Source organism: Astyanax mexicanus, chromosome 5 (assembly GCF_023375975.1).
Source record: "Astyanax mexicanus isolate ESR-SI-001 chromosome 5, AstMex3_surface, whole genome shotgun sequence".
Taxonomy (NCBI): Eukaryota; Metazoa; Chordata; class Actinopteri; order Characiformes; family Acestrorhamphidae; genus Astyanax; species Astyanax mexicanus.
Genome location: NC_064412.1, coordinates 55,471,425 through 55,495,878, shown reverse-complemented (window position 1 = coordinate 55,495,878; position 24,454 = coordinate 55,471,425). Strand labels below are relative to the sequence as shown.

The following is a 24,454-nucleotide window of genomic DNA, read 5'->3' as shown; positions in this document are numbered from 1 at the left end:
TCTATTTCTTTATCTTGATCTATTCAGGTTAAGTCTTATTCTATTTTATCATCTTTTGGAAGACGTCATCTGAGTTGGACAAGTTGGGCAAAAAAATGAATGAACGTCGTATTAAACCTCTTTACTAGAAAAAAAGGAAAATACGAACTGCTTTAAAATAGGACACACTTCTTGCTTTTTGAGGTTTTTGGTCACCAACGTGGCGGTTCTAGAAGCTTTTCTAGAGCTTTAGGGTTGAAGAGCACTCATTGAGACCAGCGGCATCCTGTGACATTTTAACATAAATTTAACATTGGGATAGAAGAAGAGAAGGTGTGGTGAGTGTGCCATATCAGAAGAGCAATAAGAATAATTAAACTCAAATCAGACACAAATACTATTCCACACAAATGAAAGGGTGTTTTACTTTTATTTATTAACTGTCTTTTTTTCTAGCAACTAAGAAATTAATAATGAATTGTTCGGCGTATCAACATTTATTTTAGAATGCTATTTTTTTTTAACTAAAAACTTTCTTCCACAGTAGCAGCTGCATTCTCTCATTCACTTAATTAATTTTTACTCTTTTGCGTTTAGGGCCAGACATGCTTGTAACTCCCTCAATGCACAGGCAGACACAAGTGGCTTTCTCCTCACAGGTTTATTTGAAGCTTCTCTCCTAATCCACCGTGAAAACTACGCACACATGCTTATGGTGTACCCTCAAATGCACCATCAAAGAGACAATATGTTTCCTCAAGTTCCTCATCTGAATATATTACAAATATTGAGGGTTCCACCCTACAGACAGTGACAGTATTGTACCTTTTCTCTTTGTCAAATGGCCTGATCATCATCATCATCATCATTATTTTTCTTAAACTGCAATGGATGATAAATCCAACAAACTGCTCTTCATCCCAGTCCTGGCCATCCTCTTCGTGATGATCGGTTATCAGTACATCTGTCCGGTGGACAGCACGTCTTGCCGGTTTCGCAGTGGACACATCTCGGGCACGTTAAGCCCGTTATTGTCCGAATTCTCACCGGGGCGGGACCGGCGCGATCCGGACGAGAACCTCCCGGGGATTCCGCCGTCCAGATTCAACTTCACGCTGGAAGATCTCGAGCGCAGGATGGATTTTAACATCAGCGGCAGCGACGTGATCGTGTTCCTCCACATCCAGAAGACCGGCGGCACCACCTTCGGCCGACACCTGGTCAGGAACATCCACCTGGAGCGCCCGTGCGACTGCAAGGCGGGACAGAAGAAGTGCACGTGCCACCGGCCGGGCAAAGCGGAGTCGTGGCTCTTCTCGCGCTTCTCCACCGGCTGGAGCTGCGGGCTGCACGCGGACTGGACGGAGCTGACCAACTGCGTTCCCGCTGTGATGAACAAGAAGCAAAGGAAGGATGCACCACTAAAGCGAAGGTGAGGTTAAGTTAGTCGCAATGATTAAAATCACTAATCAAACTAACCAAATTAGATTAATTCAGGTTTAGAGGTCAAGATTGGCATCAGGATTGGTTTTGTCCAGTTTTCCCCAACCTGGTCCTGTACACTTATTGCACACTTACCTTTCCAATTTCATCAACAGCTCAGGTGTTGGTTTCCAAAAAGGTTTTTAGCACTAAAATCATTCTTAGATGGTCGAGTGAGCTTCACACTGAGCATTCTCTTCCTCTCTATGTTAAGATGTTTTTAATGCAAAGATTATTTTGGAAAACTGGTCCCAACTCGTTAACAGGGCCTTAGAGAAGCAGTGTATGTATTAAAGCAGGTAAACCTTATAAATGTGCAGGGCAGAGAGCTTCAGGACGAGGGTTGGGAAACAATGCATGATTTAGCTCAGTTTTAACTTCCTATTGGGAAAACAACATACACACAATAAATAAAAGATTTACTCTGAGCAATATGGGTATAGAGTTATTTGAACTACTTTTTCAAAACTCATTACACAGTTTTGCAAATAAAATTTCAATCCAAGCATATCTTTATTATAGCCTTTATTATACTATAATATAACCTTTATTTAGTCGAGTATGCAAAAGCCACATGCCACAAAAGTCATGGGGGACATCAGTTTGTAAAGTAATTCCTCCCACCTCAGGAAATGTCTATATTTGTATAAGTTGTGAGGTGTTTTCTTGTTTGTGAGGTTGAACTCTGGCCAGTGATCTCATAGCAATGCCTGACAGTGGTTTCCAAAGTTGTATCCACAGTGTTGGAAATAGAGAAAGTGTGGGAAATACCTCTTAGCTTTACTGTATAAGACTGTATAACAGCAGGCTTGCATTTTTACTAGTCTATATAAATGCTGCCCCTCTAAACACACTCCCCACGCTACCCTATTTACCACACACTCTCGCTCTCTTAATCCCAAGGCTTTCCACTCACTGCTGCAAATGCAGTACAAGACAAATGAGCACAGCTTCCATAAGTGTAGACTTATAGAAGAGAGCTGCTGCTGCTGCTGAGACCTTATGCTCCTTTATCTTATACTGCTGTACCTAAAACAACAAGAGGAAAACATAGAGACACTTTTAGCTGCATCTTCTGCAACAAATGCCCTGATTTTCCTCAGTTAGTGCTTTCTCTAAACATAACAGTTTATAATGTATAATATATGTCCTTTATAAAATGTGTATCATTGTTTTCAAGTTGTTTTTAGGTCATGGAGTTCATTCTTTCTGCCAGAAAATGGAATATCGTGGCACTACATGTTTTTTCAAGGATCTTTTAGCCATATACAGGACAAGTCACACACCATCTTCTATATTTCTATATATGTTTTCCACTACACACTGTAAATTTATACGGAAGTGATCCAGACTATAAAGGAACACGTAAGAAATCATGTAGTTCTGTACAACATAGGAAACTCTTGCTCTTCCTTTTCCTGGGAGATCCTAATGAGAGCCAGTTTCATCATAATGCTTTTGATCTTGACCTGACCTGATGGTGACTGACCTTCATTTCTAAAAAGTATTTTTCTTTATTTAGTTGAGTAGTTGTTGCTTCTCATAATCTGGATTAGAACATTACTCAAATATTCACTATTCACTGTAAACCTGTAACTCTACCTCTTCACTACTTTACTTTAACTGATGCTCTCAAACACATTAACAGACAAGAAATAAAAAAAAAAACTCTTGATGAGTTCAGCACAGCTGTTAACTGAAAGGCTGAATTCCAGGTGACTCTACCTCATAAAGCTGACTGAGAAAATCCAGCAGAGATTTTTTTTAACATTTTCTTTGTTAAGTAAATAATTCCCTAAGTTGTTCTTCATAGTTTGGATGGCTTTAGTATAATCTACAATACTAATATTAATAAATATACTATTATTATACAGAGCATTCTATTATAATGAAAAAACACTGAATTTTAGGTTGAGTGAGAAGGTGTGTCCAAGCAGGTTTCATAATTCAAAGTCCTCCATTATTATTCCTTATTTAATAATAATGCATGCTGGTTAAATATTTGAGATCGCTGATACTGCAGGTGGTATTGAATTGCATTGTAAGGCCTTGAGTAAACAATAAGAGGAAAAACTCCATCTGTTGTCTTATTTCATGACATTAATCCCACCCTGAATCAAAATCTCTCATCCAGCAAATCCTAAGCTCAAGACGCCACACCAAGAGGACACGTTTATAAGAATTAAACACAAACAGCATTCTAGCTCATGTTCTAACTGCTGGTGTATTGAGCAAAGGCGTAGGAGGGGGGTTTTGGTATGGGGGGGGGGGGCATTTGCCAAAATGAAACCCACCCTATAGTGACTTTGAACAACAGTTAAATATAAATGTTAGATAACCCAAACTCACAAAGTCTGTTAGCAGAACAAGACATTGTCCAAAAATTTTTTCCATTCATTTTTTCATTGCTCTTATCACTGACCTCGAGTGTAAAGCTGGTGTTGTGCCAAAATCTACACCCCTGCCATGAAAAGCACCTTCTCTCGGAAGCGCGCACCCCATCTTCTTGATAATTGTTGTAGCTAACTTTAATTAGAAACGTGATTCTGAGAGAGGGTGCTTTTCACGGCGGGGATGCAAAATTCTGCAATTTTGGCACGCAGTATTATTACAATTATTTTTGGGGGGACAAATTCACCTATTTCTGATATTGGGTGAGACATGCCCCCCCCCCCCCATCCCCCCATTTCCTAAGTCAATAGTATTAAGGAGTGGACTGAGTGTGAGAGGTGAACACCTGTGATGCAGTAGTGAAGCACTGATCAGCTGTTGTGTGTGTACAGGTTGTAGAGGCACGCCCTCTGTAAGCTGAGAGGCTCTGGTTGAGAACTCAGGCATTGTGTGAGCGAATGTCCAGGATGTGAGGAGAGTACTGGAGGCATTAATTAAATAAGCAAAGCTTGAAGCAGTGAAACATTTACAGCATCATGTGCAGTATTTATAAAAGACGTTTTAAATAAGGCAAATGTTTTGTCTGTCCAATTAAAATGCATGCTTCACTTAAATACATATTTAAAATATGCAGCTGATAAAGCTTAATGGAACCATGACAAATAGAGGTTCCTAATCTTCCAAGCAATTCACAGCTCACTTTACCCACAACAAAATTCCATAGCCCATGTGAAAGTTTTATTTTAGTGCACTCAAGGGATGGGCAGGGTAGTGATCTAATAGGTAAGTCATTTACCGCACACTTGATTTAGGGTGTGTCAGTGTGTCTTTGCTATTATAACGACAGGAAAAGTATGCCTTGATTATTTCTATTTAATAATCATGGGTGTGTTTTTGGTGTAATGTGAAATAATCCAATCAGCGTGACACTTGCCATTTTTTTAAAGAGCCAGATGTGTTTTAGCTTTGGCGGATTGCTATTTTAACGGTGCAGTGCTTCTGCGCTTCTCAGCAGAGGAAACTGACCTGCAGATAGGTACCTGTAACTCACTTTTTAGCAGTGCACATTACATGATTTTTTGCTGCAATCTACAAAATAAATAAATAAATAAATAAATGGAGATCCAGGATAAAAATCTATAAAAGGATAAGTAATGTTTCTCACTTCCCCTTATTCTAATGTTGTGGCTGATTGGTGTATACCATAATCATTTTAGAAACTACTTTTACATTTGCTTTAGCACTGATTGCTGATTGAACATCTGTTTTCAAATGCTCCTCTGTGTTGTTCTACCTTTTTGTTAATTTACAAATACCACCACTATTAAAAATATAAGCAGAAAGCCTTGAAATGCCCTAGACAGGATCACAACATCTAGAATATCCTCTGCCAAATCTAAAAGTCAGCTAAAGCCAGCTAATTAATTATAATTAAATCGCTTAGAGCTATTTATAGCTAATATATTTACTTTCTGTGCCAGGCACTTTAAATGAGTACACATGGCAAACATCCAAAAGGAGAATCTAAAGTGATTATTTGTAAACTTTTCTATAGTATATTTTTATAGTACTTCTCATATAAACTCATAAAAAGCTAGGCATACTTCTCACCATTAGTCAAAAGCAGCTCTCAGTACACAGGAACTCCGTGGCTCAGTACTGCACTGGAGTAAAACTAGGACCTGATCTTCCTCTGCCTTCACGCTCCATTAACTCAGGTCAGTTTAGTCCTGTGGAGGACGGGGGCTGTCCTGGGACCCTGCTAATGAAGTCCTACCTGAGAAAGGGCATTCTGGACTCAGATGAGTCACAGAATCAGAACAGCTAGCTGCTTTTGTTTCAGTGTAATTAATCCAAACGTACACATGGAGGGTGGATGCACCTGTGAGAATTTATTGAAAACACACAAAATAAACAAACAAAGGACCAAAAACGTAAATAATAAAGAAATACGAGAAACATAGAGACTGCCAAAACAAGGGAACACGAAACCTGACTGATGATAGGACGCACAACCACCGACAAGGGACACTGAAATAAAGGGTTTTTAGAAAAAAGGCTATATACACACACACGGACGGGGACAGGAAACAGAAAACCCCTGGGTTGGGTAACAAGGGGGCGGAGCTATAATTAAACACAGGTGAGCACAGAAGGCAGGGGAGGAGACATGGGAAGAACACACAGGTCACATGCTGGGGAAGGTATATAGACAAACATGAAGGCAGAAAATCAGAGACAGATTACAATCTGATGTATTATAAATGATATCTTACATATTATAAATGATACATAATCGTGTTATAAATGATAACTGTCATTTCTGTCATATTTCTTCTTCCTGACTCCACTTATCGAAGATAGTGGGCGACTGGCTTCCTTACTACAAGTTTGCACCCCTCTATTTATTTATTTTTTTTTTAAATCACCATATTGCTAATACTATTGTCTGATCTAGCTAAATTATGCATTTATTAAATTGAAAAGTAGTAATAGAGGTTGAAGCTAATAAAACAGAAATCACAATATATTTGGAAAAATCTAAATCAACACAAAAAAGGTCAATATCAAATAAACAATATTAGTGTTCGATTAGTACTGTAAGTATTAGATTTTAACACTGATGGATTTGGTTTGGGCATAACTAAACACTACAGGCAATTTTGGAATTTCATAAACTCCTCAAAGCATGTGCTAGAACTCAGCACTCATGGACCCATCCAAAAAACTGTCGAAAGATCTAAAAACTAAGTTTTTATAGTGTGGACTTTTATTAAGAAATGTCAGTTCATGATAACTGTTGAGATGAAGGTTAGATCTGGAAAATCAAGAAAACTCTCAGAAAAAAACGCTTACTTGGTAGCACAGACAGATAAATACCTGCATGACCGTTTATCTGGGCTGAGGGTGGTGTACTGTTTCACGCTGCTTTGTTGTTTATGGTACAAACATTATTTTCATGAACGAGTCATGGGAAAAAACACAAACATGACCTCATCACAATATTCAACATTTGAAGTTTCCTTCATTTTCATATCTAGTCCAGTGTTTCTCAATCCTGATTCTGGTGAAACACTTCCTTCTCCAGCTTTGTTTGAGCCCCTTTTGTTCATGTTTATTGGTACCTGGACCAGATCTGACATTTACTACTGGCCCATATACCACTTAAAACGTTTACACTACTACATAAAAGTAGAAGTTATTTGAGGAAATGTAATGGTTCTTCAACTTGAAACTGTGAAGTTACTTTAAAGACACCTTAAAAGGCAATATCTTTCTTTAAAAAGCTTTTTCTAGAAGGTTCTTCAAAGCACCTAAAGGGCTTCCCTCAACAATTTCACATTGACAAACTCCTAAAAGCTCCTCAATGAACGTACACTGACCAAATAACTGAAAATTACGGTAATTGCAACTTCTAACTGGGTTAATCTTGCCCATAATATTTTTAAAAGCCACCTGGACGGAGCATGAAACCAAAAATAAAGACAGCATCAATCAATAAATAAAAATAATTAATTAATCAAAGGTTCGAGGTTAAATGTTTGATGAATCGTATTGTTTATTTGAGGCTGAGATGCTACTCTCCCACGTCTGTAACAGTAGTAGCAGTAGTAACTGCACTGTTGCATTATAATAAGAACAATCATTCATTTTATGGCAATTGTTTAAATATAATACTTTTATTTCAGTTGCTGTGCTAAATTATACTATGTATGCTTTTCTGTATAAGGAACTGTATTTTTTTTATTCATATAGCAGATATAATTCAAAGGGGATAAAAATGTGAATGGGTCCTGCATCTGGCCCACAAACCCACACCTGCCCCACTTCTGGTGCATCATTCTCAGTGGTATATGGGCCAATAGTAAATGCCAGATGTGGCCCAGGTTCAGACCTCAGTAATGTTGCTAGAAGAGGATTTTTAAAACATTATTGTATTATAGTGGTTTTATTATACAGCATTATTAAGCATCTAGGTGCTCTTATCTGAGGAGCTGTTAACTTTGCAGTTTCTGAGGCTGGTTACTCTAATGAACTTATCCTGTACAACAGAGGAAACTCTTGCTCTTCCTTTCCTGGGGCGGTCCTGATGAGAGCCAGTTTCATCATAATGTTTTTTGATGGTTTAGAAATGTTTCAGATTAACTGACCTTCATTTTTTATGTATTATTTTCTTTATTTAGTTGAGTAGTTGTTGCTTCTCATAACCTGGATTAGAACATAATACTTAAATACATAATACTCAAATATTCACTACTCACTGTATACCTGTAACTCTACCTCTTCACTACTTTACTTTAACTGATGCTCTCAAACTAAAATTAAGAGACAAGAAATTCAAGTAATCACTTTTGATGAGTTCAGCACAGCTGTTAACTGAAAGCCTGAATTCCAGGAGACTCTACCTGATAAAACTGACTGAGAAAATGCAGCAGCTATGTGCAAATCTGTCTAATCTAAGCAAGAGGTGCTACTTTTTGAAGAAACTAAATTATAATTATATTATATTATAAGAAATTATATTCTGCATGTGCCTCCTCTATCCATACTGAGCCGGGATGTGAATAAGAGAGAAAGGAAACACTCGTAATCTCCTGATTCTTCCAGGAAGATTAGTGATTAGTGCCGGCTACAGAAGACGTCTTATCACTGAGGGGGAGATTATACTACAGATTTATACTGAAATCTCTGGCTTGATATGAGTGGAACATGCCCTCAACACAGTGAAGATAACTGCCTGAAATGGATTCATTTCTAAGCTGATTCTGCTTGAGATTTCTGAGTGCTGAGCTCTGTTTTCTTTATTGAACTACTGCTGTCACTTTCATTTCTAAATATTTATGTTTGTTAAAATAATTTTCATATTTAACAAACCAAACATGAAGTCTGCTTCATATAGCGGCGGCATACGTCATCATTTTATCACATGGCTTTGAAAAAAAAGCCACGAATCTGAACTGCTTGAATAAAGTTTTCCAAAAGCAGTGTGTAAGACTGGTGGAGGAGAACATTATACCAAGATGCGTGAAAACTGTGATTAAAACCAGGGTTATTCCACCAAATATGGATTTTAGAACTTGTTTTTTTTGCATTATTTGAGGTCTGAAAGCTCTTTTTTGTTATTTCAGCCATTTCTCATTTTTGCAAATAAATGCTCTTAATAACAATATTTTTATTTGAAATTTGGGAAAAATAAATTAAAACAACAATGTTTATTTTACTCAAACATATACTAAAGCTGTATATTCATGTCGTGGATGTGCATATAGAATACTGCAGCAGGTCTGAACCCAGGTGATTTATCTGTAGTCCTTTGGTCAACTGTACGAAATGAATAAAGCGTTTTCATTGGCATTACACCACTTTAACCAAACCACAACAATCCATAAATGACAGACAGATGATTGGAGGGTGGCTACCAATCAACTTAAGAGCTACAGCAGAAAAGAGAGAGAGAGAGAGAGAGAGAGAGAGAGAGAGAGAGAGAGAAGTGGCAGACATTCATTGACTCTGGTTCAAAGTGAGCTCGCCACTTAGAAGTAGCTTTTACTGTTATCCAGTTTCCAGGCCTCTGTCTGCTCTGTAAAGCAATGCTGAGATTGATGCAGAAATACTATTATGCATTATTGCACACACACATACACACACACACACACATAGATGTATATATTTCTCGATCTCTCTCGCGCTATTAAAATTCTCGTTTTCCTCGTCTACCTCCAGACCCTATTCCCCACGGTTTTCCCTCAGCTTCCCAGAATAGCCCACTCAGGTCTGGGATCAGCGCTGAGGAACACTGTACTGGCTACAGAGAAACTGATATGTGTGTAGTCTCAGGTAACACACACACACACACACACACACACACCAGCAGCTTGCTCTTACAAGGAAAGCCTACACCTCTGCACATGGTCTGTTCTCTCTTCCTTTACTCAAGAGCCACTAAAAGAAAAGATAAAGTATTATGTTTTCCCCAAGGGTCCGACTGCCTCCCTCCTCCTCTCTCCCTCCCTCTCTCTCCCTCCCTCCCTCTCTCTTTTTCTCTCCCTCCCTCTCTCTCCATCCTTCTCTCTCCCCACTCATGCACACTGTGTTTCCCTATAGAGGGCACACAGAGGATCACATACAGTATAGTTATAATATGCACTCTTGTTCCTGAGCACATACACTTTTTCATTTTTTTGACACCTCTTACATATTCCAGTTCTGCCAGACAGGAGAACATTTCATTTATCTTCTTTCTGGCCTGCAGTTGTGCATATTTTACCCTCCTTATGCAGCACTCTGAAAAGAAGAAGGGTAAACTATAGGGATGTCCTGAGAAAAATTCAGTGTCTTAGGATCAGGGACAAAATGTCATTTTAATAAATCTAATATTGGTTAATCCGGGCAGGATTCTTTGTTTTAACCACTGTGTTTAGAGTCCCATCTATTGTCCTCAACGTGCCATTTTGTTCCTTTATTTCTCTCTTTTTTTCTTTTTTCCTATTTTTCCCCCCAATTTAGCTAGGCTGATTGTCCCACTGTATATCCCCAATCACTAGTAATGCAAGACTTGCACTAGGTTCTGATACATCAGCTCACAGATGCAGCCTTGTGCTGATCAACATCACCCTAGGAGTGATGAAGGGAAAAAGCGCCATCTACTGTAGCCACGCAGAGAGAGCAAGGTCAGTTGTGCTCTCTCAGGGCTTTGGCAGCTGATGACAAGCTGCATGACCAGGATTCAACTCTGCGCCCAGCTCCACAATACCTTTCAAACACACTAAAAATGAGAATAAAGCTAATTTATTATCAGCAGATTTAATCAAAATTGTGGTATTGCTTTATACAAACAGAAACATAGATCAGATCAGGTTTGTATCAGTTGATACTCAGAATTAAGACACTTTTGGAACAAAATAATCTGATCAGGGCACCCATAGTAAACTCAGCAGTTTTCTCTGAATTACAGCACATTAGATGTATCTAAGTCTGAAAAATGAACATGAGATTAGTAGAGCTGTGCTCTGTGAAGGAGAAAGCATTGTGTTTTCTATCTGAGGAGGTGATGAAACACCTCTTTAACAGCAGGTCTCTCATGATCTGCCCAGAACAGCTGAGATGGTGCATGGTCTCAGCTGGCCAAGCTGAAGATCCAGCCTCTGCCCACTGTCTGTCTGTGAGGAGCGAAGATGCTCCCTCTGTGTGAGGATTCTCTGACAGTCCGATAGATCAAAGTGAGACAGAGCAAAATCCGGAGCAAAACACAGATCAGGCATCTTTGTGCAGCTTTCAGAGAGGGTGCCAGTCAGCAGTGCAGAACCAACCAGCTGGCATCTGCTCTGAAAGTTGCTTCCCAGCTCTTTATCTCTGTCATGTGTGTGTGTGTATGAGCGTCTCACAGTGTGTGTAGGTGAGTGTTTGAAATTGTTTGTGCTAGTGTCTAGACTGTGTGTGGAGCATGCTGGGATACATGAAGCATGTAGTGTTTTCTTCACCTTCATGGATCAGTTCACTCAGTACAGTGTTCCACATCACACACAAAGCCAAACTCATTTAACCCTCTGCTTTTCTGACTTTAACACAGAAAGGATTAATACTGCAACTAATTGCTGTATTTTTTTTACAGTAAAATTATACAATAAAAAATAACCTATAAAAACAGCTGAAGAAAAAATAGATTAACTACATAAAAAAAGCTTTCTAGATTTCACCCAATTAAAGGCTGTTAAAAAAAACATGATTCGTTCTTTTAATATAGAATCAAAATTGAAAATTAAAAAAAATAAATTCATCATTTTGTTTTTCCTTTTTGAAAATTATAACATAATCCAAATAACAGCTTGTATTTATAGACTTTATTCTCTTGTAATATTACCTTAATACGACCTTAACCTCATAATATTCTCAAAGTGAGCTTTTTTATTTAGGCCACTATTTTGGGCCACAGTTTTTATGATCCTTTTGGTGCTAAAACCGAACTAAAAAGCAAAGAATTTGAACCAAAAAGCAAAAAGACGCATGAAATCCGATTTGACCGTTCACGTTCATGTCACATATGTCCATGGATCTGATACGTATCCGATTAAAGAGCACATATGAAAGTGACTCAAATCTGCTTTGAAAAAATCTGATTTGACACGTTCACACAGCCATTTAAAAAAAATTAGATCTGAGCCACATTGAGCAAAAAATCTTATTTGGTTCATTTCAGCCTGGTAATGTGAACGCAGCCTAATGCTCTTGTTTCTGAATTCAAACAAATCCTCATAGCAGTGCTTTAAAAATATATTACAAAGCCTAGGCAGTGATTGAGCCGTTGTGCCAATACTTTTGTCCATGTAGTGTATAATAATTTTACCAAAAAAACATATTTTCTTTTCCTTTATTTCAAGGTTTTAATTTACGCTCCCTTCTGTCCAACTAATGCAGCTCAGTAAACGATCCCCTCAGGAGAAATGAAAACTGTGATGCCAAAAAACAGCTAATGCTCGCAGATATTACTCCATTTACACACACACAAACACACACACACACACACACACACACTGCTGCTAGAGATTTTAGAGATGTTTTTTTATGGGTTCAGCATGTGGGAGCAGTGAGACTGCAGCTCTAATCGAATAAAAGTGGATCAAAGTAGAACCACTCCCAATCAGAGGCTTCTGCTGCCAAAATCACGAAACGATTGGCTGTGAATTAATGTTATCTTGCTTCTTTTTCTTTTATTTCTGGCATGAGTACAAGCACAGATCTTTATTCTGTATCATCAAACACACTGCACTGAAAAATGTACAATAACCATATAATTGGTATGAAATCAATTTTTATCAACCAGAGATCATGACATCATATCAGATCTCTTCTCCTGAAACTTTTCCCTTCTCTCATTCTCACACTCTTCCCATTGGTCCCACAGGGTGTGACACCCTCTCCTCCTCCAGGCAACCTTCTCTTATCTACTCAGGTATATTTTATATAATGATTGGCTGCCTGGCCCCAGTGTTGTAGACTGTAAGAGCAAGTTACCAGTGTTTTTGTTGCTTTGCTGGCTGAATACCACAGTGTTCACTCGTGCATTATCATTGGTCATTGTGAAGTCAATCAAAGATTTAAGACTGAATACAAACTTTATTTTAGGTTTCTTTCCGTTAGTCAAAGGATTCAATTAAATTAATTGCTTAATTGCTTATTTCTAACAAAATTTAGTAAGCTGATACTTCTGAAAGATTTTTTTAAAGAAAGTTCAGAATTAGAGTTATCCAGTGTATTGATTTACATTTAATGTGTTCATAAACCTTTTACTGTTAAACTAACATGGTCAGTGTTAATTTAATACTAAAAGTGGATTAACGTTAGTTAATTTACTGTATACTTGTGTGTTTCATAAAATCGTAGGTTTTCAAAAATAAAAATAATTAGGTTGTAAATGTTATTTGATTAAAAAATTATATTTTAGAGTTATTAAGCACCTTTTAATGTTCACTGTCTTGTCTAGTGTTTTTATCTTTTTAACTCGCTGAATGTCTGCAATCGTGGCTATTTGTTTTTTTTCTGCACATATCAGAAACCCAAATCACTTCTATGTCTTGCAAAGTCAAAACTATCCACTAAGTTTCATTTCTGTTGATTGATTGTGGTGATTTGTTGGATTGTTATAGTGCACTGAACCTCTATAAAAGGACAGAACCCAGAAATAGTGCACTATATAGTGAACAGGACACAGTTTAGGTCACAGTTCTGAGGGATCCAGTTTTTAAATAGAATATCCTCTTATAAGTCTCGCTCTATAGCAGGGTAAGATGCCACAGCCCTACTCTAATGTAGTTTTAATGATTTCATCAGGGTAAGTTATGTTCAGGACAGGTTTACTACCCAACAGACGCGCTCTACAGGAGACAACGACTGAACACAAGTGCTGGTGAGAGTTTTTAATGGACTGCTGAGCAGCTCCTCACCATTAAATCTAAGTGATGGGTCATTGTCAGGTCAGATTTATGTTTAGCTGATAATAACCACTCTCCAGTATCTCTGTTCACGACTTTCCTTCATCACCTGCATGTTGGAAAACGATCCTGTGTTTGTTACTGCAAAATCAATCTCATTCCAGAGCCCATAATGCAGCATTTAGAGACGTGATCCTTTCATAAGGAAGCCAGATGACGCCCATAATTAGGTTGGAACCCATCTTCCACAGGGTGTTTAAGATGAGGGAGAGAGGAGAGGAAGGGGGTTCTAGCTGAGCTGTGAGTAACATTTCTATAATTCAGATAAAGATATCTTTCTGATGTCTCTATACTGTATATTTATCCAGGATTGTGTACAGGATTTTCACCTATGAGACTTAAACATATGTTTAACAGTGTTAAATGACTTCTTCAGGAAATTATTTAAACAGGAGAAAATCCCCAATAAAACACAGCATCATCATATCTTTTAAAGATGCACTAAACCCTAAACCATTTTTTTTTCATTAATAGCTGAAATGTGTTCCTCTGAAGTAAAGAAACATATCAGTCTTGCTTAAAATTTTAATAAACATTTCCTAATCTTTAATAAACGCTTTTATTCTGGAAATTTCCACCTCTGCAGCGCCCTCTCAAGTTCATCTCTGCTATAGGCGAGGATGATATCTTGGAAGCTATCAGAGGAACACTGCTCAACCCAATCAGCTCTCCCTTCTGCCCCACCCCTAAACCCATACATCAACAGATAGCATTTTTAGCTAAAATTAGAGGGTGTACTTACCCTTTGCTCTGACACTTTACATCACTTTTACTTAAAAATCTGTGGCATGTCTAAAGAATAGATAAAGCTTTTTATCACCCATTGAAAGTGAAAGAAAAAGTGATGTGTTAATTGTGTTGGTACAATACAAAACTATACATCCTATACATTTACAGTAATTATCTGGCAGTAGTTTTACTAGCATGTAACTATTATTAGTGGAGTGAGGGTTCGGGGACATAGCTATTGTACAATTACATTTAGCCAGGAGCCAATAGGAGAGGTGGATTTTCAGTGTGTAGTACTGAGAAATGTTGAGAGGTACTAAGAAAAATAACTTCAGAAACTTATTTTACACACATTTAAAATTAAAACAGTACTTTAAAATGCATCAGTTTTTAACAGCACATCTAACTTTATCTAATGTAAAAAATCATTAATCGATGAGATAACAAGTTTGGCTATATCTACTCAGGTAATGCAATAGAATGAACATCACGTGAGCTACCTTATAGAGATATTTTTCTTGTAAAATAAAGTGCCTCCATATGGACAAAAAAACACAATAATTTGCCCTTGAAAAGAGCACTTCTTAAATGGTGATATAAGGTATTATAGCATGTGTCTCCACTAGAGGGCTTTGACGTCTGTATATCTTCTCTACAGTAATACAGTAATGTATGTTGTGAGAGATTTTTTTGATTGCTGTGTTTTTATTCAGTCCGGAAAATCCCAGACTGCTGTGCTAGCAGCTCATGAGTCAGCATATCGAGACAGAGGGGTTAAACATGGCCTTGAGGGGGCTTTGTGCTTTGCTGTCTGTATGGTAATGGCAAGCTGTTTGCACTGTAGTCTCTGTGGCTGCAGATATGGCTCTGGCTTTGGCTCACGCCTGATTGACTAAAATCTGCTCCAATTTCTCAAGTGGCGATGCAGCTAAAAGAAGCATGCGGTTTCCTAAAGCATCGCAGCGCACAGGGACAATCAGAATCCATCTGCAATCAGAACGTGCATTTTATCACAATTCTCTGTATTGTCTGGTCCGTTGTATGGTCCTGTTCTGTATGCAGGGCTGCCAGGTACAACAAAAACATCCAGCCCAAAGTAAGTCTAAAACCCGCCCTTTAGAAGCTTAAACTAGTTGCGCAAAGAAACTGAAACACCTGGTTTTAGAGCACAATCATTTATTGTGGTGACGGACAGTTCTGGTGGAAACAGGAGAGTTGAGGTGCACATTGAATTCTGCGTGATTTGATCTGCCGTGGTTTTATGTTTTTTAGATGCAATACGGGTTAGCACCCAAACATCCCTTTCAGACAGCTTCCTCTTACAGCGTCCACAGTTAATCCTGTTGGATGTGGTTGGTCCTTCTTGGTGGTTTGCTGACATTACCCTGGATACTGTGGCTCTTGATACATCACAAAGACTTGCTGTCTTGATCACAGATGCTCCAGCAAGACGTGCACCAACAATTTGTCCTCTTTTGAACTCTGGTATGTCACATAATGCCATAATGTTGTGTGCATTGCAATATTTTGAGCAGAACTGTGCTCTTACTCTGCTAATTGAACCTTCACACTCTGCTCTTACTGATGTAATGTGCAATTAATGAAGATTGGCAACCAGGCTGCTCCAATTTAGCCATGAAACCTCCCACACTAAAATGACAGGTGTTTCAGTTTCATTGTCCAACCCCTGTATATGTCTGTCGCACGTTTGAAGCAAATGGCAAAACAACTGAATGTACAAATTAGTATTTTGTTTATAAAGGATTTATTATCAGTATTGCTATTTATCTTAAAGACATTAATAATATTGTAACATTGGTGTATTTTGTATTACTAGATGCGGTTTTACTGTATGTTGACTGGAAAAACGTAGTGAAATGCAGACAGTAATGGGTGGTACTAGTTCTTGTGCAAAGATAGCTTTGTTGTGGGCAGTTTTATTTTACTCTAACATAAATGTGATTAGTTATAATTATTAAACAGTGCAGCAGGATGTCAGTGTAAGTTTGTGTGTTACACAGCTGTTGTGTAAATTCTTTTTTCCAATAACAGACAATTAAATGACACCCGTGTCCTTGATGATAATAAATGAAAAATGTCTGATGGTATCGATTGCTCAGTCCACGTTTCCTCAGGCCTGTCCTCATGAGGGGACCAAAAACAGAGCATCAGGTTCAGCATGACACTCGCCTCGATCAATAGAGAGCTGTTTGTTCCTTCGACAGATTAGGTCAAGAAAACGCTAAACAACTCCCACTATTAGAGAAAAATAACTGAACTTCTGTGGTAGAGTCACTTCTGGTTGATATAATTAAAGCACCCTGGATTATTGCAAAACATAGCATGCAATTATGTCTTAGATAGATAGTAAATAATCTTAGTAAATAATTACAGGTGTGGTGTGCTTATTATATCCAACCATCTATTTTCACACCTTGTGCCTGCGTTGTAAAAAATACCTCAAACCTCAAATAATGCAAAGAAAACAAGTTCAGTTTTCATGCATCTTGGCATCATGTTCTCCTCCACCAGTCTTGCACAATGCTTTTGGATAACTTTATGCTGCTTTACTCCTGGTGCAAATGTTCCAGCAGATCAGCTTGGTTTGATGGCTTGGGATCATCCATCTTCCTCTTGATTCTATTCCAAAGGTTTTCTATTTGGTAAAATCAAAGAAACTCATCATTTCTAAATGCTCTTTTTTCCAGAGCTGTATATGTTCACTATAATACTTATATATAAAAATATCATCATTCCATTGAGGCACGTAAAGATTTATTCAATTCCAACTACTTCTTCTCAGTGAGTTATTTTTTTATCAATGACTGTAAATACATAGACAGTCCAGGATGCTATTTATCTGTAAGTAAATCACGTAATGTGAGCTCAGGATATGGATTTCTGTTATTAGAGCCGTACTGCAGGAAAGAATGCAGGCCCTGTTCACGACTATAATGGCTGTGACCTTTTTTTCTCAGACCCGTTGAATAAATCACCCAGTCCAGATATAGGATAGAGATACTTTTCTGGTGCATGAGACAGGCAGCAGCTACATCCTGCCTGCAGTGCTGGGTAGCATAGAGTCCTGCAGTTTCCTCTGGATGCAGGAAGTCAGAGAAAATGATTAAATATTAGTGAAAGAGCTCAGATTTATGTATGTTTGTATGTTTGCTACAAACTAAGGACTTGGTAGCAAAATCTCTGTCATTTTTCATTCAGTGAATATTTTAATTATTTATAAATAAGCTGTGTAAGCTTTACAGGTTAATATACTAGTTAAAGATTTTCATAGAGCCTTTCCTTTACACAAAGAACCAGATAATAACCTGTATATATAGACTGGTGATGCACCTCATGCTTGGCAATCAAAAAAACACTTTAAGTCCTTGAAAAAGTAAAAGTAAAAAGACCAAACTATAAAAATATATTTTAAGTTATATTGCAGCATTTTCTCTAATGTTAGGATTGTTTTCAGCAGCGATGGCCGGCTTACACACTTTTTTGTGTGTGAAAGCATGTGTGCACTTAATATTTTTCATTACTGTTATAATTCTATTATTATAGTCACTTTGCATAAATGTGTGTAACTTTGATACACTAAAATAAACTAAATTAAATTAAAAAAATAGCGTCAGCATTTGCTGAGATTTAAAGTTAGTTAACTAAATTAATGATTAGAATGGCACTGTTGAGCTAGCTAGCTAAATGTATGACTAGAACGGCACTGTTGAAGTAAATTCCTCACTAAAATAGCACTGCTGAGGTAAATGTGCTGTGCTTTGTTGGTTCATCTCCCGCAGTATTAAAAATGTAGTTAAAAGTGTACATTTTAACAGATAAATAACATCCTGGACTGTCTATGTATATGCATTTACACTACTCCTCTCAGCTCAGGCTCATTTCACCAAGTATCCTCTCAGAATCTACAGACACCTAAAAACCTCTCGGCTTCACTAACCACATTATCATCCCACGCTAATCCACTCTCTCACACCCTGCTCTGACTAATGGACGACTAATGCTTTCCTTACAGCAGTGCATTAAGTTACACAGTGAATCAGATATGCTGACAATAGAGGGCAGGTTTAAATATATATTTTTATATTTTATTTAAATTGTGTACCTTTAGATACTTATGGTTTCATTTCCAAAGTGAATTTGAATATTTTAAAGTTTTTTGTAAATGTAAATGAATGATTTTTTTTTGTTAATAAAGTCCAAAATATATTTAATCATTATACATTATTTATAATGTATCCTCTTTCTCTTTTCAGATTTTTTTGTCTGTTATCATTTTTTATTGGAAACCCTTTGCAATCACCTATCAACATTTTTGCATCAACCTATAGCAACCACTTATCAACACTGCAGAAACCAACTAGCAACACCTTTTACAGGCATTCAGCAACACCATAGCAACCTCTTAGCAACCACCTAGCAACCACTTATCAATTTTACAGGCAATTAGCAACACCAAAGCAACCTCTGAGCAACCACCTAGCAACCACTTATCAATTTTAGCAACACCATAGCAACCTCTTAGAGACCACCTAGCGACCACTTATCAACACTACAGCAAACGACTAGCAGCAACATTTACAAGCATTTTGCAACACCATAGCAACCACTCAGCAACCTCTTAGGAACACTACATAAACCTCCTAGCACCCACTTATGAACACCATAGCAGCTAATGTGCAACACCATCTAAACCATGCCTAGCAAAGTAAAAGACATTCTAGCTGTTCTGCAACTGTTCTGTGATTATTTCAAGAGCAAATATCACTTGGGTCATTGTCAACTCTCATGCCAGCTGTGTCTTGTTTAGTCATGTGCTTTGATTCTATATATATATATATATATATATATATATATATATATATATATATATATATATAAATGATGCTATAGGACATTGCTGTAGGAATGGATCATTAATCAGACAGGACTGCCTGTTCTGTGAGATGCACTAATAGAGTTTGAGCTGAATAATTACAGAGGGTAATTGGAAAGCAATTTCAAGAGATCAATTAGCTGCCTGTGGAGAAGCTTCTTAATATGAAAATGAGGTCTTCCTGTTCTATATATATATATATATATAATTAATTGTAAAAGAGAGTAATTGTCCTCTAATGTGACTTCTCTTTGAGTAAACATGGACTGAGGACTATACCCCGACATGTCCACTGACTTTTGCCATGTTCCATGAAAACTAAAGAGCAATGCACTGACCTGTGGAATATGTGGGCGTGGTCTCCTGAACTGAATCATTACCTCAGATCACTGCACTGTCCACTGTGGGTGGTAATGCCTTCTATGAAGTATTCCTGGTACGCATTTGACTCTGTGTATTGAAGATCGTTTGATGCTCGCGCCACTTCTATCAGGCCAATAGAGGCCAATTCTACCATCTATCAGGCCAATGGGCAACCTATACAGGTTTGGTGCTGTCACTATGATCGGGAGATTGCTGGTTGGAATCCTGGTCATGCACCTTGCCATCAGCTGGCAGAGCCCTGAGAGAGCACAATGGGTCTTGCTCTCTCTGGGTGGGTACAGTAAATGTAAAATAATGTGAAATACAGTCGATCTGAAATAAACCCCCTTTCTGTGTTTTTTCCAGCAGCAGTAGTAAAAAACGAGATCTGTGGACCTGATGTAAATTTAGCCAGACTGTGAGATTCCTCTCCTGCGTTCAGCCTCCAGTCCTGACACACTGTCACACAGACAGCAGTGTTTTGACACTAAGTAACCATTCCAGGCTAGCTTTATGCTAATTTAACCAATTAGTCTATGTTACAGCAGGAGGCAAATGCTAAAGTATATTTTAAGTTTATACATTCAGTCTGTAAACGCAGAATGATGAAGTGTTTAAGAGAAAATGTCTTGTGTCTGTAAAATGTACGTTTTTCTGCTTTGACAGGCTACATTTACATTACCAAGCTGTAATGATTTAAATTGCATTTTAGTTTCTTTAATGTGAAACAGATCAGATTTTCTCAGCACTCAAATCAGATTTGAATCACTTTTATATGTGGTCCTATGTATCAGATTCGTGGGAATGCAGTCAGATTGGATTTCATGCACCTTTTTGCCTCTATGCATGCACTTAGTAATGTAGTCATCAATCAATCAATCAATCAATCAATCAATCGACCAAACAACAAACCTTTAGTTTCACAATTTTCTACAATAAGATTAATTAAGAGAATTAGTTAATGCCTTTTTCGCATTTTGAGTCGCGCAAGGTGTACTTTTCCCGTCGTTATGATAGCAAAGACACACAGACACGCCCTAAATCAAGCTGCAGTTGAAGGCTCGCTAGTGTGCGAAGGTGACATCAGTATGGGCTTAATATTTATAGTTGTGTTCTGTTCTCTGTGTCCTTCTGCCTTATAGGAACTTCTACTACATCACGCTGCTGCGAGACCCTGTGTCTCGTTACCTCAGCGAATGGAAGCACGTGCAGCGTGGCGCCACGTGGAAGACGGCGCTCCACATGTGCGACGGCCGCCCGCCGACGCCGGCCGAGCTTCCAGCGTGTTACAGCAGCGAGGACTGGACTGGAGTCTCCCTCGTTGAGTTCATGGCCTGTCAGTCCAACCTTGCCAACAATCGGCAGACGCGCATGCTGGCCGACCTGAGCCTGGTGGGCTGCTACAACCTGTCCTCTATGAGCGAGGGGCGACGGGCTGAGCTGCTCCTGGAGAGCGCCAAGCGCAATCTGAGGCACATGGCCTTTTTCGGTCTGACCGAATTCCAGCGCAAGACACAGTATCTGTTTGAGAGGACGTTCGGCCTGCGCTTTATCGCACCCTTTACCCAGATCAACAGCACACGTGCAGCCGGTGTGGCCGTGGAGCCGGCCGTGCGCCGCCGCATCGAGGCCCTCAACACGCTGGACATGCAGCTGTACGAATACGCCCGCGAGCTCTTCCTGCACCGGGTGCAACACTGCCACCAGCAGGACCGGCGCAGGACGAGGGAGAGAATAAGGAGGCAGCGCAGAAGAATGAGGGAACACAGGGCCTCGCAGGCCAAGCAGTGGAGAGAGGAGGAAGAAGAAGAGGATGGAACGGAGGAGGAGAGGGAAATGATGATGAGCGTTACGGAGGACTACAGCAGTCAGGTGGTGCAGTGGTGACGATGCACCTCCTGCTGATGCATTTGAATGGTTTGCTTGGTGACTCATTGACCGCACACACTTCACTGTACTGAAGTGTTAGTTTTTACAATTATAATTCATTTCCATCAAGAAATGAAAAAGCACACTGAATTTCTCACTGTAATTGAAAGAGGCGGGACCTTTCTGGTCAGTTTCAAAGGAGTGACCAATAGACTACTGAGAACTTACCCATCTTTTAGAATGAGCACATCAAAACTTTCTTCTGTACCAAGTGCTGGTAAAGAAGTGAGAAAAATAACCCATCAGATCTGTCTCAGCCCAGCACATTTGTAAAAAAAAAGTACCCTACATTTTTTAGAGTGTGCACAAGATTAATGAACCACACACACGCCTGAGCGTATCATTTGTCTACATAATATATCATGTTGGTTGGTTCTCCTCAGATTGTAAAATGTTATTAATATAAGCCTTAAAGGGGGGAAATGATGAAGTGGGTGGAATATAGATGGTTTGTGCTAGTAAGCGCTGTCATCACTGCAAATTGCTATAAATCTCTGTTATTTAAGTGTATTTAATGACTGAAATAAATGGTCATAAATCCACATTAAATATAGATGTGTAATAATCTTTTCAGTGTATCTAACTGATTATTCAATCTTTCATAAATATATTCATGTATTCTCCACTGAATAAATTGGAATGTAGATGATACTGTTTGCATGGGTCTTTCTCTCTGGCCTCGGAGTACATTTATAATGAGCTACTGTTGTATTTTATTTAGTAGTAATTTAAAATGTAATTGCAAGAACAAATGTGCAGATACTATCTATTCAAGAGGTAAAATCTTGATAATGGAAAGGAATCTACTTTTGCTTGTTCTTTGTGAAATACAATAGGTCTCTATGAGTTGTTCATGATGCTGCACATGAAACTCTTCCTAAACATCCATTGTCTGCAGTAGCTAGTAAAACAAAATATTCAGAAAAACGAGTTGATCAGGAAAAGCACAGAGTCTATATCAAGTATTCATGGCCCCGCCCACCTTGACCACCCACAGGCAGAGCTAAAACAAAACCTTGGGGTGGATTTTTACTTTCTGGACCTGGACTACCCACTTCTGTGTGTAACTATAGGTTTAAATAGGATCTCCGGTGGATTTGGTGTTTTACAGAGACTCTAAGAGTAGGTCAATGGCTGAACTGCACTTAGCAGGGCATTACACATGTTGTAAAGTTACTTATGACATTGCAAAGACTGTTATTAGTGTAAAAATGTCTTTATTTTAAAACGTTTTAACTGTTGTTTGTCTCACTGCCTCGCTGCCTCACTGCAATATGAGAAAGAGCTGAATTCCTATTGTTTCTCCCTGCCCACTCCTCTACCAGACTAAAGCAGCGTTATACTGGATCACCAGAGAATTGTGACAATAATAACTACTGACAACTTTGGCTGCTACAAACCGTCTGCAAGAGCTTTACTATCTGTCTACAGGATAGTTCCTGCTTTATAAAAGAATAGACAACAGAATAGACAAAGTTGCTGAAGTTCATGAGAAGTTTACCTTCATATATCTACTATTCTACTGTTCTCCACTCCCGTCGTGGGCTTGTGTCTGAAGTGAAGATGGGTCATTTATGTGTACATAGGTCTGCAGTCTTTTATGAGTCACAGTGCAGTTATCTGGACTATAATGCTGATGGTCTTACACAACTGAATTCAATGCTATGAGTCATCCTTTGCTTTTCAGACCAAGGTGCATCTAACAAGGCGAAGGTGCTGTTGACTTATATCATGTTAAAGAAACGGAGAACTCTCCCCCTCCCACACAATGCAATACGGGGGAATATCAAAGACAGCGTGCATATTTTAGTGGTTGTCTGCTGGGTATGCCCACTTATGCATTTATAGAGTTTAAAGACTTTAAAAGGTGCGTAACGGAGCTTCTGGATCAGCAAAAAGGGGAGGTTGTACTTTTATGCAGGCCTATACTTAAGGCCCAATCCCATTTCAGCCTTTTGCCCTAGCTGTTATTGGATATAGGGCCCTTCAAACAGAAGTCTATGAGAAATAACTGGCAAATGGTTGAATGATTAAAAGTTCTAACTACAACTATATTCACTATATTCCTATACTTTAATGTGTAGTTTCCAAGTTTTCATTCTATTTTCATCATAACAAGCATAACAATTCACTAGTACTACATCTCTGTAGCTAGCTAGCTAAATGTCACATTCCACCTTAAATGGTGCAACAGCAATTTGAAGACTGCTGTATTTAAGGTGGAAAGGAAACATTTGTAGAAGAAGGAACAAGTGAGTATTTAACTTCAGCTCCCTAGCTCAAAGAAATGATGGTGGATAATTTTATTTTATAGCAGGTTGCTGAACCAATCAGTAATACCGCCCCCCTGCTGACGTCCAACCATCTGCTTCTTAACGCTATCAGAGGGACACTGCTGCTGCTGCAGCTCAGCCAATCATTTCTCCCTCCTGCCCCGCCCCTAAACCCATACATCACCCAGTGCCCCTCCCATTTTTTTAAATTCTTTTTTTATTTTAGATGAGACTAGAGTCAGTGAAAACCAGGGGGTTTAGTAGCCCTTTAACTATACCTTACACGTGGTGGTGCTTTGGTACGGAAGCGTATTGCTGCCACTTGCGATTTAAAAAAAAAAAACTTCAACATGTTATAACAAGAAACTATCTTGTTTTTACGAGTTATTATGTCAACAAAATGACATAGTATGTCGTAATTATGA

The 24,454-nt window shown here is 38.5% G+C and overlaps 1 protein-coding gene across 1 annotated transcript; it reads left to right on the top strand.

The window, feature by feature from the left end:
• Positions 1–686: 686 nt before the first annotated feature.
• Positions 687–22,466, top strand: hs6st3a (heparan sulfate 6-O-sulfotransferase 3a). Its single transcript, XM_015604497.3, has 2 exons — positions 687–1,411; positions 20,970–22,466. The coding sequence occupies exons 1-2, from the start codon at positions 867–869 to the stop codon at positions 21,712–21,714; spliced, it is 1,290 nt and encodes a 429-aa protein (XP_015459983.3). The 5' UTR covers positions 687–866; the 3' UTR covers positions 21,715–22,466.
• Positions 22,467–24,454: the final 1,988 nt, after the last annotated feature.